The sequence below is a fragment of the Sesamum indicum genome, linkage group LG9 (assembly GCF_000512975.1).
Source record: "Sesamum indicum cultivar Zhongzhi No. 13 linkage group LG9, S_indicum_v1.0, whole genome shotgun sequence".
Lineage (NCBI taxonomy): Eukaryota > Viridiplantae > Streptophyta > Magnoliopsida > Lamiales > Pedaliaceae > Sesamum > Sesamum indicum.
Window position 1 is genome coordinate 86,956 of NC_026153.1, and position 14,478 is coordinate 101,433.

The window sequence follows — 14,478 nt, forward strand, 5'->3', positions numbered from 1 at the left end:
GTGAGTGTTCATTTAATCTTTTATTTTTTGAATTAAATTTATTAATATAAATTCTATTCCCTCTTCTACTCCATTTAATATACACAGTCTGCATAAGTGCATGTATATAATCTTTTCTAAAATAAAAAAACATAACCTCATCCTTATACACGTAGCATGTACATGTCAAATAGAGTAATAGATGGAACAGAGTTTATGAGAAAAAAAATCTAATCCATTTATTTCCTGCAAAAATCCAAATATATTTCATCTCCAATATTTATTTTCTTTCATTTATGATTAGTAACTTTTGTTTTCTAATTTCAAATTCTTTTAACATCATGTACTGATTTTGGATAGAAAATTAATTAAATTGTAGGTGCATGCAGAATTTTTGGTTCTTCTGAATATCTTTTATTACAAAACAGTGTTGGTATTTTAATTTATATTAACGTACAACGTATAATATTATTTTGTAGTTTATACTAAAATTAGGTTATACTATGTTATTTTGTGTAGCAATGATTGGCACGTAGTGCGTCAATCTTTCAAAAAGATGTCACGTACTGTATTATGCCATTAGCTAATTAATGACAAGCATAGATATTGACACAATTACAGGTCATTTTTTTTTCAAAAAAGAAATCACCTATTTATAATATCAAAGCCATATTACATAACTTTATTCTAAAAAAAAAAAGAATTAAGTTATCAGAGTGATTTGGAAGATATTTTGTGATTAAGACTGATCGATGAGTGCCACTCATCAATGAATATTATCATTTTATTATATTCATCGTCTCTAAATAATTTATAATTCTTCTAATTAAATTTGAATTCTATAATTTTCTAGAGTGACTATTGAATTACATAATAATTTTGGACGATTATACTAAATAAAATTTTAATTTATGAAAAAAAAATTCAAATGAAAAAGGAACATATATAATAATTATATATGTTATACCTAATTCGTTCAAGAATTTGAGGGCATATCATTTCAATGGTCCCAAGCACCAGCAAATAATTGCCTTTCACTTTCCAACCTCTTATTAGGTGTCCTAAAATGTGGGTTTTTTCATGTGATGTGGAAACGCAGATTTTTCGTGGATGATGTGCCAATCAGACGGTACCCGAGGAAAAGCGACGCCACATTTCCGTCGCGGCCCATGTGGGTGTACGGGTCCATATGGGACGCATCTTCATGGGCCACCGAGAACGGAAAATACAAGGCTGACTACAGTCACCAACCCTTTGTTGGCAAGTACAAGGATTTCAAGATTGGTGGTTGCGCCGCCAATGCCGCCACCTCGTGCCGCCCCATTTCTGGTTCTCCTTCCGGATCCATAGGGCTGAGCCACCAGCAGTTGGCTGCGTTGATGTATGCCCAAAACAATTATAAAGTTTACGACTATTGTCAGGATCCTGAAAGAGACCATAGACTCACACCCGAGTGCTAAAGTTTGGACACCATGTTAAGGAAAAAAAACTTAATTATTTTTATCGATTTGTTTGGAGCGTCCTAAGATTCGCCACTTGTCAAAAATTGATATAAAAGAATTAGATTTTTCTTGTATTCATTGAGTGTGAAAATATCAACATAATATTACATGAAAAATTGGGATGTTCAATTATTTAGTTAAGTCAAAAATTGCGTTGTAAGTTACTCTCATATTTGTTGAGTTGTAGAAAATACTGGAAAATGCTTTTTCCAGTGTCCAAAACTCAATAAACATTTTCAGATTGTTTCTTTATGTCTTTTATTTTAACTTTCGAAACAGCAAGTAAAATAAAAATATATTTATTTTTATTAAAACTATATTAATTTGACATTATAATTAATATAAAATATAATTTTATTAATTAATGCAAACGTATTCTCATTTCACACGAAAATCAAAAACATATTTTTCAATATATTAGATTGCAATACCTCTATCCTAACTTTATTTTCATAATTCGTGTCATATTATGGGACATTTTAAAACGAAAAAAAAAATCATTTAATAAATTATCCTCTAAAGAATGGGGGAAAAATTATAACTATGATAAGATCACACTGAAAACTTGAGATGGACCAATAATATTAATAAATTTTTATAAATTGGGCCTATTTTAGTCCACTTTTATGTATAATTTTTTGCCAGAAAAGCTGCAAAATAAACGGAACTAAGCAGGGTCGGAGGAAATGTATAGTTAGGCCCAAAATTCAGTGCTAATTATGTGCCAATTTAAAGTTATGTCAAAAATTCGAATTTTTAATGAGAAAAACGTAACAAGACACAAAATATATATATAAGTGCAGTGTGTGTCAAAAGTGATTATCTTCTATTAATCATTAAAAAAAAAATACCCATCTGAATATCATGAACTTATTTCAGTAACAGAATTAGCAAAAGGTTTGAAAAGATTAAGGAAAATGTAGGGAATTAGTACTCATGGGTTATAAGTTATTTGGAGAATATATAATTACATTTCATATGAATGACATCTCCAAATGTTGCATGATACATTATTCATAACCCAATTGACCATCGATTTTCGAAGCTTTCATGTTTTCATTCCATTATATTTTTTTTCATAAATATATATATATATATGTTCAAATATATTTTAATTTCTCACATAAAATTCAAAAGAACAATTGAAAAATACTAAGATAAATCAAACAAGACATTTAAATGGTCCACCACCGCCATCTCTAAGTTTTGGGTTAAAATATCTTGCATTTCAGCAACAAGAATACCCTCTGCTTAACATTTTTGGCTCCTTCAGAGGGAAAAATAAAAAGAATAAATCGAATTTATATTTTTTAAAATTAGATTTAAATACACAATATTTTGTATTTTTTATAAAATTACAGATACATTCTTTCAAAAGGTATTATTATAATGTATATAAAAAATTTTATACATAAAAAACGTATTTTTAATGATAAGTATATGTTGGAAAAAAATATAATTATAGTTATGTATTAAAATGTAATAGGAGGGGGTGATGAAAAGAGTGACATGTTTGTATTATTATGGGAGAGAGAGCCCGTGACTCCCCCTGCACTGTGCCCTTTCCCATTCCCGAATTAAAACCCAACTCTGACACATCTGAGCTGCCACCCCCACCCACATTATTCCTCTCCCCTCCCCTCGTGACCACCTCCTTTCCCTTTCTCCATTTTCAATTTACACTCATTATTCTTCCCAATGCCACATAACCTACATCTACACTTTTTTAAATCAAATTTCCTTTCTAAGTAAAAAAATAAAAAATAAAAATCAAATTTCCTTACATAAACATTCTCATTACTCTTTTTTATAGAGTTAAATAATAATATGATATTATTTTTATATATATTAAATTAAAATAATTTATTTTTTAATTTAAGGAAATTTCACCATATTACGTACAAATACTTTGCACTTTTCTAGTTTATAGTAACCAAAATATAGATTTATTTAATTTGAAAAGTAATCATTATATTTTATTTTTTGTTTCTATGTTTCAAAAATATTGGCTGTACCCCACTACTAATATTTTATTATTTAAAAAAACAAATGAATGCTCCTACAGTCCTATCAGCAGCTTTGTAATGCGATGCGGACCATGTGGACCTCGACATGAGATCCCAGCTCCTCCACTTACAAAACCAAAAAGAATTGGTCCTCCTCACATGTACAGATATACTCTTTATGTACAACATACGACCAATGATGTCCCACCAGGCCCCAAAGCAACCAATCCGTTATAGCCACGTCAGACGCCCAATACTACCTAGCCAACAACAACACAATCCCGCCACTCTTCGCGTGGGCCCACTAGCAAATTCCCCATACACATATGCATCCAATAACTCCCAGCTGTCTCCCACTACGTATATGCTGTACAGGTCAAGGAAAGCGCCACCCTTAGCTGGACCCGCCACGTGGACATCAATCATTGGATGGAAACCCTTGGCTTCTTGTGGGACCTGTCTAGCTTCCCAGATAGGGCCACGAGAACCTGCCACGTCGCATCGCCTTCCAACATCGGATCGTAGAATAGTAGGCTCTTTCTCACTTCTGGGTCCCAGAGGTTCCGCTGTATTGAGGTGAGATTCGTAGCGGCCACGTGTTCCAGTATTTTACCCAGCTGGTCCACGTCCTTCTCCGCCACGGTTAAGGAAATCGCCGCCCACGGCACGGCGGAGGGGAAGGGCAACCGTATACCATCCGCTATGATGACCGGGACACACCCCAGCGCCACGGACTCCACTAGCCTCGGACTCCATGGGGCCCACCCAGTAGGGCACAAACAGAACTTCGACCGCGCGATTTCTGACTGGTAACCGGCAAACCTGTGCCTCTTGAGGTAAAACCTCCGGTCGTTCCCGTATCTCCGCCATATCATTGTCCTGACCCGCCTGTGGGGAAAACAGAAAAAGAAATCCATCCAAGGTTAATCGAGTCATTTCACATCAACATAACTGTAATAACGACGATAAGGTTAGTTAACGACGAACGATCCTAATCTTACTTGCTGTAAAAACGGCCGCTAACGTTCTTGGGATGAACTTCCATTTTACCCCGGAAAAACGCGAAGATGTCACGGCGGCCGTCGAGCGGCGACTTCTCAAGGGTGGCGCGTACACTTTCCGGGGAGACGTACGGCGGAATAACTACGTTCTCCACGTCCTGACATGGATGCTTGTGTTTCACCCCAAACGTTTGCAAAATTATCGAATTTCGTAAAAATTCAGGCACCCCATCTGCCATCGCCATGTCCTCCTACGAAAACAACATTTAAACCAAAATATAATCCCTTATTTACACAAACCCCAAGAACAACCTTGAAATGTAATAAAGAAAAGGAAATATTTCTATATTACCATGGTGTGAAAGCAAGAACCAAAATCATGGGTGGCGACAAAAACATGGTCAGAACCGCGGCTGTGGTTCCAAAACGGAAGCTGAGACGAAATATGGCGTACGGCGGACGCCATGAGAGAGCGGGCGTGGCCGATGGCGGGGAAGCCATTGACTTTGCTGAAATTGCATGAGACGTAAACAGGGACAAAGAAGAAGTCAGCCTCCCACGGGTCCAACGTTCTAGCTTCACTGCTCATCAACGCCCCGTGAATAGCAACCTCCGCAGCAAACAGATGGCTGCTGCACCGCTCGTTCGACAGCCAATCTCTGTTGTATTTTGATGGCAAATCGTAAACATACACCTTCATCCCTTTCAATATGTTTGAATCTGTACCAGAACATAAAAAGACAAGATTTTTTAATCACCTCGTGAGCAATATATATATAATACGTTGAAAAACTAAAAACAAAAAAGATTATTTTCATTTTCTGAAATTACCGCCGGGGTTCTTGAGGTGGTGGCGGAAGGCAGCGGAGGAGTCGAGGGGTTGTTCTTCAATGAGAGCACGGGCTTCTCTGAAATGGGAAATGGTGGTTTTGGACAACGAGGGGGTGGGCTTATTGCTGGTGATGAGAAAAGAGGAGAAGAAATAGAAGGAGATTGAAAACCAGAGAATCCATTTGAAACATCTGTAGCAAAAGCTTTTCTGTAGATTCCTGTTGTTTCTCGCGTTATGCGGAAGCCTCATCCTCACATAGAAACCACTGCTCCTGATCAGGGGCTTCTTGGTTTCAAGCATGTCCGTCAACTCGATCACCTCCCCCTTAAACCTCTCAATCGGGAGAGAGAGAGAGAGAATGGTTGAGATGGGGGTTCCTGTATTTGGTAGTGAGGTGAAGTGGAGAAGAAGGAAGAGAAGATGAATGATGCAATGGATTTGTTAGGAGTTCGTTTTTGCTTCAAGAAACAATATTAATAATCAAATCAAGCTTTGGTAATAATTTGGTATATCCAATGATGGGGTTTGGTTGAAGTCATGTTTTCTCAAGATAATGTTTGCACCAATAATCAAGAAGCCATATGCAGTTGTTCGGAGAGAGAGAGGTGTGTGTTGCAGCCTGATGGAGCAGAATGGACATCGGCCTTTGTTCTCGGTTTTATCAACTTCGTATTTCCAACTTAGGAAATGACGAAAACATCCTCGTATTTTACATTTCATCTGTTCCGTGTGTTGGGAAGGAATTTTCCAGTTAGGCATGTATGTGTTTGCTGTTTCTTGAGAAGTAGTTGTCTTTAAATGCTTATTTAATTTTAGTAGTTGCCTATTTTAAAATTCAATACCAAGTATAGGACAGCACCTGTTCCTCAATAACCTTTAGTCCATCCATATAAATTCCACTTTCTATTACTTTACCTCTGCCAATTAGGAAAAAAAAAACTTCAAAATTATTTTTGAAAAATATTAGTATAATATCTTATTTAATAAATAAGGTTAACAATCTTGACTTGTGGACTTTCACTACAATAGTTCTATAATATTTTTAAATTTTTGAGTCTATATATATAACTTAATACTTCAATTCATATTTACACACCGAAAAATTGCATTTACCACTTGTAAAAATATTAATAAATATAAAATCTATCTAAATAAAAAAGTGCAGCATGATTAAAAAAAAGAGAGAACTCATTAACTGTCAAAGAATCATGTATCTTGTAATGCTTTTGTACAGGAGTATATAGTATTTTATTTTTACACACAATAAAATTTATAAAAAATATATTAAATATATAAATTACTTTTTAAAATATAAACTTACGGGTGATTACACACATAATATACACACTACAATCCAAAATTTAACTAGTAAAAAAATTGAATTCTTACAATTTGAAGCTTGATGATGTTGTCTAATTAACATGATACGTGTTGGGTCCAAACAAACAAAGTTTGACTTAGGCCTAACACGTACGGGGGCAAAACAGTTGTGGCCTCATTATTTGGTAACTAGGTACATAGGAGCTGAGCTTAGCTTATCTCATCCAATGAAGATAAGGCAACAGCTGTGATTTGAAGGTGATGGACTATATAATTTAAAGCGGAGTAGAAGGAGATGGTAAGGAGGAATAAATGAGATGAGGGGAAAGGAAAGGGGGGCAAAGTAGGAAATAAAGGAATTGTCTGAGAAAAGTTGGAGATACGTGCAAACTGCAAAGCCCCACTCTTTCTCTTTGAAAAGAAGACAGCTTATATTTTTATATGGGAGTTGTCAAAAGTTGAGAGTTCCCACAGCCGCAGCCACATGAGGAGATGAGATGAGATGGCAGTATGAAAAGATGAGCAGCAGCTCCCACATTCATAACTTTTTATTCAAAGATGGAGTGATGTGATGCCAGTCTCTGCATTCCATTTCAGGGACATCAAGGAAAAAAAAAGTCTGACCACATTGCAAGATTTTTAATTCAGTTAGTATTTTATATTTTAAGTTTTTGTTTGAAAATTAAAATTACATTAGAATTCTACTCCATAGTCATAAAATAAAGATTCTTGCTTTAAGTTAATTTGACGTTTATTTAGTAAAATAATGAACCATCTAATTAATTCATTTTTTAAACTTTTAATTCAATGGTAATATGAATCAATAGGAGAAGTATGATTATCAAATATCCATACCAAAGTCAGGCGAACAAAAATATGAAGGCTTGATTTTGGGACAGGTGAAGTAATTTGAAAAATGTGCAATTCACTTCAAATAATTATTTTTTTTAATCCATTTATTCCAACATAATGTCAAAATAAGGCAGCGACTCCATTCTGAAATTCATATATATATATATATATATATATAGTGTTATTTTAATTGGTTTTACTACGAATAGTCTCCTTAAATTACCAAAAAAAATCACTAGGTTGTAAATCTTTAGTCAAGATTAGCTTAATTGAGTGCAAAGACTCAACCAAAAGAGACTTAGTCATCCTTAATCATAATTAAGTTTTGAGTGGTGCACTTAATCTCCTATTTTCTTACATACATAATGGTTTCTTACATCTTGATATATATACATAAGGATTCAAAATAGGTCACTCGGGCCAACATAAAGAGGAATGAACAATAAAATAATAAACTAAAAGCGATATGGGGTAAGTACTGTAAGTGGGAGTGATGTGAAGAAGAAGTAGATAGGTACCAGAATTAACGGTCAAAATGATAAAGACTAGTTAGGATAAACATTCTTAATAAAAATAATATGTAAGTGGAAGTCCTTTTCCCGTAGAGATTAAGCAAATAGTAACCCTTTTTTTTTTTAATCTTAATTCCTCGTTTGTTATACTTTAATGCTAAACTGATGATGCTTTTCAAATTTCGTCTTATTACAGACGCGTCAATATTTATATTTGTTTATAATAGTTAGTGGAAGGACAAAAAAAGACATAAAACACGACGAGAGACAGTTGTCACAACAAAAGAGCTCATTGAAATTTAAACTTTAGAAAATGTCAAGAATAATTCAGAGCAGTGAACATATATGAATTTCTTCTTTTTAATATTTTTATCTTATTATAAAAAATATCTTGTAGCTTAATCTAAGCACTGATGTTCTATAAACAACTAATACCAATATAAAAAATACAAATAAATTTTAATATATAAATGACAATTAAATTTAATTGCACATACATTCAGGAAGCAGGGGTGCTACACATATTAGTACCTAATTATTGAAGACAAGTCTTAAGCTGTCCTCATTTTGTCTGTCAATTGATTAATTTGTCTTATTTTTAAAATTTTAATATAATTTTATCAATTTTCTCATTTTTTTTCCTTTATTCTTTGTTAACTTACAATTTTCGCATTCATATCAACTTATTTTAATATGTATATTTATATACATACACTCTATTAATATATTTTTAACCTCTTATAGCTTTATTTCATATATATATATATATATTAATTTATTTTACTTAAATATTTTAAAAAATAACAATTGCCTTTTAAATTTTTTAATTAAGCGTGCTCGCCGTTGACACGTGCGATATATGGATGGTTTCGGACATACATTCTGAGTTTGTTTCAGAATTAGTTCACATGCTTCGTCATCATCAATCAATACCAAAAAGCAAAGCCCATGGGCCACCCGAACCCTTTTGTCCAGCTCCACAACCCGTAGCTGGTGGGACCCATATTGCAATATGGGAAGAAGCGGGTCGGAGCCTTACTCTCAAAATTTATATTATCATCGTTGATCAGTTATCATCGGACTAAATCCTGCCACTAATCATTGGACAACACGTACCCCCATATCATACCATCATAATTGCACCCTTTCCCCAAGAAAATGCGGATTTCCCCATTAACACCCCTGCCTATCAACCATAATAAATTTTGTGGAATAATGTCAAGATACTAATTATAAATAAATAAATTTTAATTAATTGAACCCGTCAGTGTCTCCAGCGTTTAAAATAAACATTTATCATCCTAATACTGGAGATAAATTGAATATAGTGTTTTGATTTGTAATATCTACTTTAGAATTATTAAAAATAAATTGATTGGAGCTAAATGTTATAAACAACTATTATCAATTTTTGCAACTTTCGATAAAATTATAAATTATAAATTATTTTTCCAAACACTCAAATGTCAACTTTCGATGCAAAACTTACTGCTATTACAAATGCACAAGTTATTGTGAACACCCCCGTGGAGAATTGTCCCTACCGGTGTGGAACATTAGCTGGAGATGCACATGCAAGGCTTTGGCTTTGGCTTTGGGTGTATTCTTCGTATATAAAGAGTGGAGAAAGGGAGCTGGGGGAGGAGTGATGGAATGCATGTGAGCAATTATTAGACACTGAAGAAAGGGGCAAGTTGCAGTGGCCGATGGGAAAGGAAACTATGCACTGTGTGCATGTGCCCATGTCTGCTCCGCCATGTGATTTTTAATACACCTTTCTGCTTCTTCGTTTACTCATAACTTGCAATCATTCTACACTAAATACTAAAAAGAAAATTTCAACACCACTTGCTTTCTAGCCCTTTGACTCCTCAATTCTCTATTTAAATATTTGGGATAATTACACTCTCTTCCCATAAGATTAGTATAATTACACACACACCCCTCTAATCAATTGAGGGTAGATATGAACTTTTATTCAATTTTTCTATTAATATCATCAAATTTAATAAATTTTGACTAATGAAAAGATTTATTTGTTAGACGGAAGCAAATCTTAGAAGTACTAAATATAATTTCTCAAACCACAGGGATTTACGTGTAATTACATCAATCATCAGGGGGAAAAAGTATAATTATCCTTGAATATTATGAGTTCGAATCTTATAAAAAATTTGCGGGTATGTAATATGATTGGATAATAATGGACTCATAGTGCTTCATGTATTCTATAAACTTTATTGTAATCGGTGTGATGGTGAGATGATTGATTAAGTCGGACAACATTTCGGTTAGTTTTAGGGCGATAAAATCTTTTAATTTCAGTAACCTAATCTATTTTTTTACAAAATGTGAAAAAAACACAAGTAAATAGAACCTAAATTATGAAGGTCCATCAATGGATTCCTTACATAACATTTTGGGCTCAATAAGTTTCTTTCACATTGCATTATTATTCAGATTTATTTTAATTATTATCGAGTTTGAAGAGTTATAATTAAATTTGATTTAAGACAGTCTAATATTATACATATAATTAAATTGAATTTGAGCTGAATTATAAAATTTATTAAATGAAAAGTTAAGTTCAAATATGATTTATTAAATTAACAAATTCAAATCAAACCAATTTTTATCAATTAATTTCAAATCGAACGATTTGTTTGTTTTTTTTTTTTTGTGCCATAGGTTTTGATAGAGATGGAAATTGATAAATTACAGTGGGCTAAAATTCTTGGATAGGGCTTGATTGACTAAAATATGAAGCTTACCCAACTTCGGCCACAACCCAATCCACTATCCAATAGATTGGATAAAAATTTAGTCCTGGGTACGCGGGGGCCCAACCATACCCTACAGCGTTACAATCCGACTCAAACCCAACAGAACTTGAGTACCTGGTAGCCCGATACTGCCCGGCCCGGCCAAGGAATGGAATTTATAAGAGGTGCCATCTCATCTCAGTTTGGCGCCCGTAACTTTCAACCAAGTGAAAATCACCGTCAGAAGGAAAAGAAGAGAAATCAGATTATTGTGTTTGGCGCCGGGAACTTGATTCTTGAGAGAGAGAGAGAGAGAGTGAAAGAGAGAAAAATCAGTGTCTGTTTTTGGGGAGTGAGAAAGAGATGGACGCCGCCAACGATCCGTTGGACTTCGAGTTTGAAGAACTCCGTCAAGCCTCTCCGCCTCTCACCAAGAAAAAGTTAGCGCTTTTCCCTTGTTTTTTCATCATAGCTTCCTATGGTGTTCTGATTAAGTTCGAAGGGCTTTCTTTTTGTTTTTTGGTCTTTTCTTCTTTGTTGGGTTTTTCTGTTGTCTGATATCGAACCCTCCTGGCTTCATTTTTCCTTAATCTACTTCGTTCATGTTTAAGTTTACCCAAGTGGATACTTAATTTGATGATTAGTTATATTACTAGCCACGTATTGAGTTATCCTAGTTACAGTATTGAGAATGCCTGAATTTCCGAGTTTTGGAGATGCTATTCTTAATTATAGGTGGGCTACTGAAAATTTTGCCATTCGTGTTTAGTATTAGGAGCAACTTTTTCAATGCTAATAGTTTGGTTTATCTGTCACATAATCTTTGCATACTGTTGCATAGCCATGAGTTCTAATACAATATATACTCATTCTGGCAACTCATTAGTTTGAATTGTAATAAAGGTGTGGAGAGTAAGACTTAGGCGTCAGCAGACACATTTTCCGAATAGCTTATTAAGTCCACGCATAAGGTCCGATGATCTCATTCATTTCCAGTTTCTAATCCTTCTTGTTGCACTATTTTCTGATCAGTCTCATGTAGGATAAACATAATTGATATGCACAAACTTTTTGCATCAATTCGAGTGCAATGACATTGAACTCATTCACGTTACAATTACCTAGCCTCAGGTTCTTCTTAAATTTATCCCTCGTGTTATTGTCAAGAACCATGTTAAGATGGGTATCCAGTGTCAACTGTCAAGGAATAGCTACTATGTAGATGTATGAATTTTGAATTATGCATGTGAGTTAGCTCCATGTACAGAGTACTATATATTCTTTGCACAATCATACTCTATACTTCTCTCTGGCTTTCACTTTCACTTTGTTTAATATCTTTAAGCTAAATGCATCACCCCTCTGTGCTCGCCATAAGGATTAAGTTGTAAAATGATTGGCTTACAAATATGTACTGATTTTGTAATATTTTTACGGAAACGGATTGTGCTCTATGAATATCATGGTGCCATATATTGCTAACTCACAACATCTCGCTGAGAGTGTATGGTTTGAGAAATGTTAGCAGGACTGTAAAGACTATTTACTATTAGTATGTATATAGATTTTCTGTTAGCGACATCATTTTCTCTTGTCTTATTTTATAGGAAGAAACTCATTTATTTGGATGATCTATTGGCGGATTTTGAGAAAGAGCAAAAGAGGCTCAATGAGAGAAAATCGAAACAGAAAAAGGTCCGAAAGGTTCGTGATGCGGATGATGAGATTGATGATGCTACAGAAACCCGACTGTCCGAGTGCGTCGACAAGTGCCAAAAAGAGGCACGGTTTATTCTTTTCTATTTCTGTTGGATTCTTGTGTTCTTGCAAATATTTCCCATACTATGCTACTTCTAATGCAGAATCTCTTTTGTAGATAAATCAAATAAATGGTGAAGAAGAAATGCCCTTCTGGGGCATTCAGGTGTTTGGGAGTCAGGTTCTATATTCCTCCTCAATTTAATATGTAGAGCTAGTTGTGTGTGTGTGTGTAATATTCTTTGCTATTTGCAGGAAAAGCTGCCACAGCAGGAGTACCCAGAGCTGAAAAGTTCTGTTCTCCTGCAATCTTTTGTGAAGCATGAGATCAATTCACTGGTTGAGGTGAACATTGAGAAAGGTTCAACTATAGCTTCTTTTATTTCTCTTCCTCTTAATTGTTCTTCTGGGTACGGTACTCTTTTGAATGAGATAGTATCAGCCTTTTGATTTTGCATCTTAGTTTAATGCCTGAATGTTATAAACGGGCAACTGGATTTCCTTATAATTAAATATTCAAATTCAGTATGCATCCGTGTTGCTGTTGCAGGGGAAGATTTCCTTGAAGGATTGTTGGTGGATGGGTGGCTATTGCACCTTGTATATAAATTCGGTTGTGTTGAAAAACCCATTGCGATGTGGACTTTTAACTTAAGTAAGTATATTGTCGGGTAAAATCATCTGTTGAATTGTCTGTATTTTTCTTTTAAGCTTATTCCTTTTTCCAGTGTTATATTCATCAAAGATAAGGTTGGTGGAAGCTGCATGTGAGTTCTGGTGTTCTGTTCTCTCACTTAATGGGAAGGTTGTTCTTTCTCTGTCATATGGTATATTCTTTCCGCTTTAATTACATTAGATATAATTTCCTTCAGTTTTGTAACCTTCGAGTTTTGCTTACCTCATTTTGAGCAGGCTGATTCTTCTAGCATCAACATTGACTGGTTACCAGGATATTCAGATCTAAGAAGGGCTCTTCAATCTTATGGTTTCCTTCTGGGTTCACCTTCTAACTTTTCATCAGACATTGATATGGCTCCTGCTGGTAAGCATTTGCATGCAGTTTTAATCTTAGAATTTCTGCATGGAAATGAGATATGTGAGGAAATCTAAACTACTTTGACTGCATAGTAGAAGGGTTCACTGAATTTGGTTTTGTGAAGAAAAACCTGCAGAGTTCTTGTACTTGGTCCTATGAACAAATCATATTCAAATGACCTTCTGAAGGATCCTTCTAACCTTCAGATCCCTTTTCTACAAATGAGTGATTGGGCTAACCGGCAATGATAGTTATCAGACCTAGTCCTTGTGCATTTTAATCGAATCAGATTTGGTTCTTGGAGGAGGAAATTCTACTATGCTTTGTGTCTTGTTTCAAGCTGTTGAAAAAATGGGCGAAAAAAAGACAGCAAAGATCTGAAGTATTGCCTTCATTCATGTTTGTATTCATCTCTAGGTTACTGTTGATTGTTAAGAATTAAAGATGTCAGTAACTACTTGATCCACTTGCTTTTGATATGTTACTTATTTTGTGCACGATATTTGATAATTCCTAGCATCCGGTAAGCTCATCATTGATCTGCTCTTTACATCTCCTTGCAATCTGTCTTAGATTCTGTTACGGCAGGGCCACCACAAAACATTCGTTCTTGGATAAAATGCATGGCTTTTTGTTGCCACGTAAGGTATGCATCTATTATTGTTAGAGCAGTATAGCCTACTAATGTAGCTGTATACAATTATTGTTCGTAACTGGTTGAAGCATTACGTTCGTGATATAGAAATTATGCAGTTAAAACATTGCACCTTGATTCACTAAAGGTTAACTTCATCAATTATCAATTTAAGTGACTGGGGAAAAGCTAAGGGATAAAAGGGAAAAAAATTGTCTATCTGGATGCTTTGCAACTGCTCCAAATTTTGTTTTTTAATGATCTTGAACATTTGTCATCACATC

At 34.5% G+C, this 14,478-nt stretch overlaps 3 protein-coding genes across 3 annotated transcripts in view; 2 read left to right on the top strand and 1 right to left on the bottom strand.

Moving 5' to 3' along the window:
* LOC105169939 (xyloglucan endotransglucosylase/hydrolase protein 31-like) overlaps positions 1–1,705 on the top strand; it is a gene marked incomplete in the record, with an annotated part of 2,888 nt that extends 1,183 nt beyond the window's left edge. Inside the window, 1 exon segment of the mRNA XM_020696698.1 lies at positions 1,079–1,705. Coding sequence (XP_020552357.1) covers positions 1,079–1,439 — 361 coding nt within the window.
* On the bottom strand, positions 3,492–6,041 carry LOC105169940 (probable glucuronoxylan glucuronosyltransferase IRX7). Its single transcript, XM_011090490.2, has 4 exons — positions 5,320–6,041; positions 4,841–5,208; positions 4,489–4,739; positions 3,492–4,375 (listed from the first exon to the last, which is right to left on the bottom strand). Exons 1-4 carry the CDS (start codon positions 5,618–5,620, stop codon positions 3,910–3,912), a joined length of 1,386 nt encoding a protein of 461 aa, XP_011088792.1. The 5' UTR covers positions 5,621–6,041; the 3' UTR covers positions 3,492–3,909.
* Positions 10,979–14,478, top strand: part of LOC105170218 — a 5,797-nt gene continuing 2,297 nt past the window's right edge. The window contains exons 1-9 of the mRNA XM_020696771.1: positions 10,979–11,206; positions 12,374–12,548; positions 12,643–12,705; positions 12,780–12,885; positions 13,075–13,179; positions 13,253–13,329; positions 13,437–13,566; positions 14,134–14,231; positions 14,284–14,293. Of these exons, the coding sequence (XP_020552430.1) occupies positions 11,130–11,206; positions 12,374–12,548; positions 12,643–12,705; positions 12,780–12,885; positions 13,075–13,179; positions 13,253–13,329; positions 13,437–13,566; positions 14,134–14,231; positions 14,284–14,293 (841 nt within the window). The 5' untranslated portion in view covers positions 10,979–11,129. The remainder of the gene's footprint in view (positions 11,207–12,373; positions 12,549–12,642; positions 12,706–12,779; positions 12,886–13,074; positions 13,180–13,252; positions 13,330–13,436; positions 13,567–14,133; positions 14,232–14,283; positions 14,294–14,478) is intronic.

Bases quoted from the DNA above. Each gene is read 5' to 3' on its own strand.
- LOC105169940 (XM_011090490.2), bottom strand. From the start codon at position 5,620: ATGCTTGAAACCAAGAAGCCCCTGATCAGGAGCAGTGGTTTCTATGTG. The intron at 4,740-4,840 runs GTAATATAGAAA...TTGTTTTCGTAG, and splicing joins GTTCTTGCTTTCACACCATG to GAGGACATGGCGATGGCAGA. The intron at 4,376-4,488 runs GTAAGATTAGGA...TTTTCCCCACAG, and splicing joins AGCGGCCGTTTTTACAGCAA to GCGGGTCAGGACAATGATAT.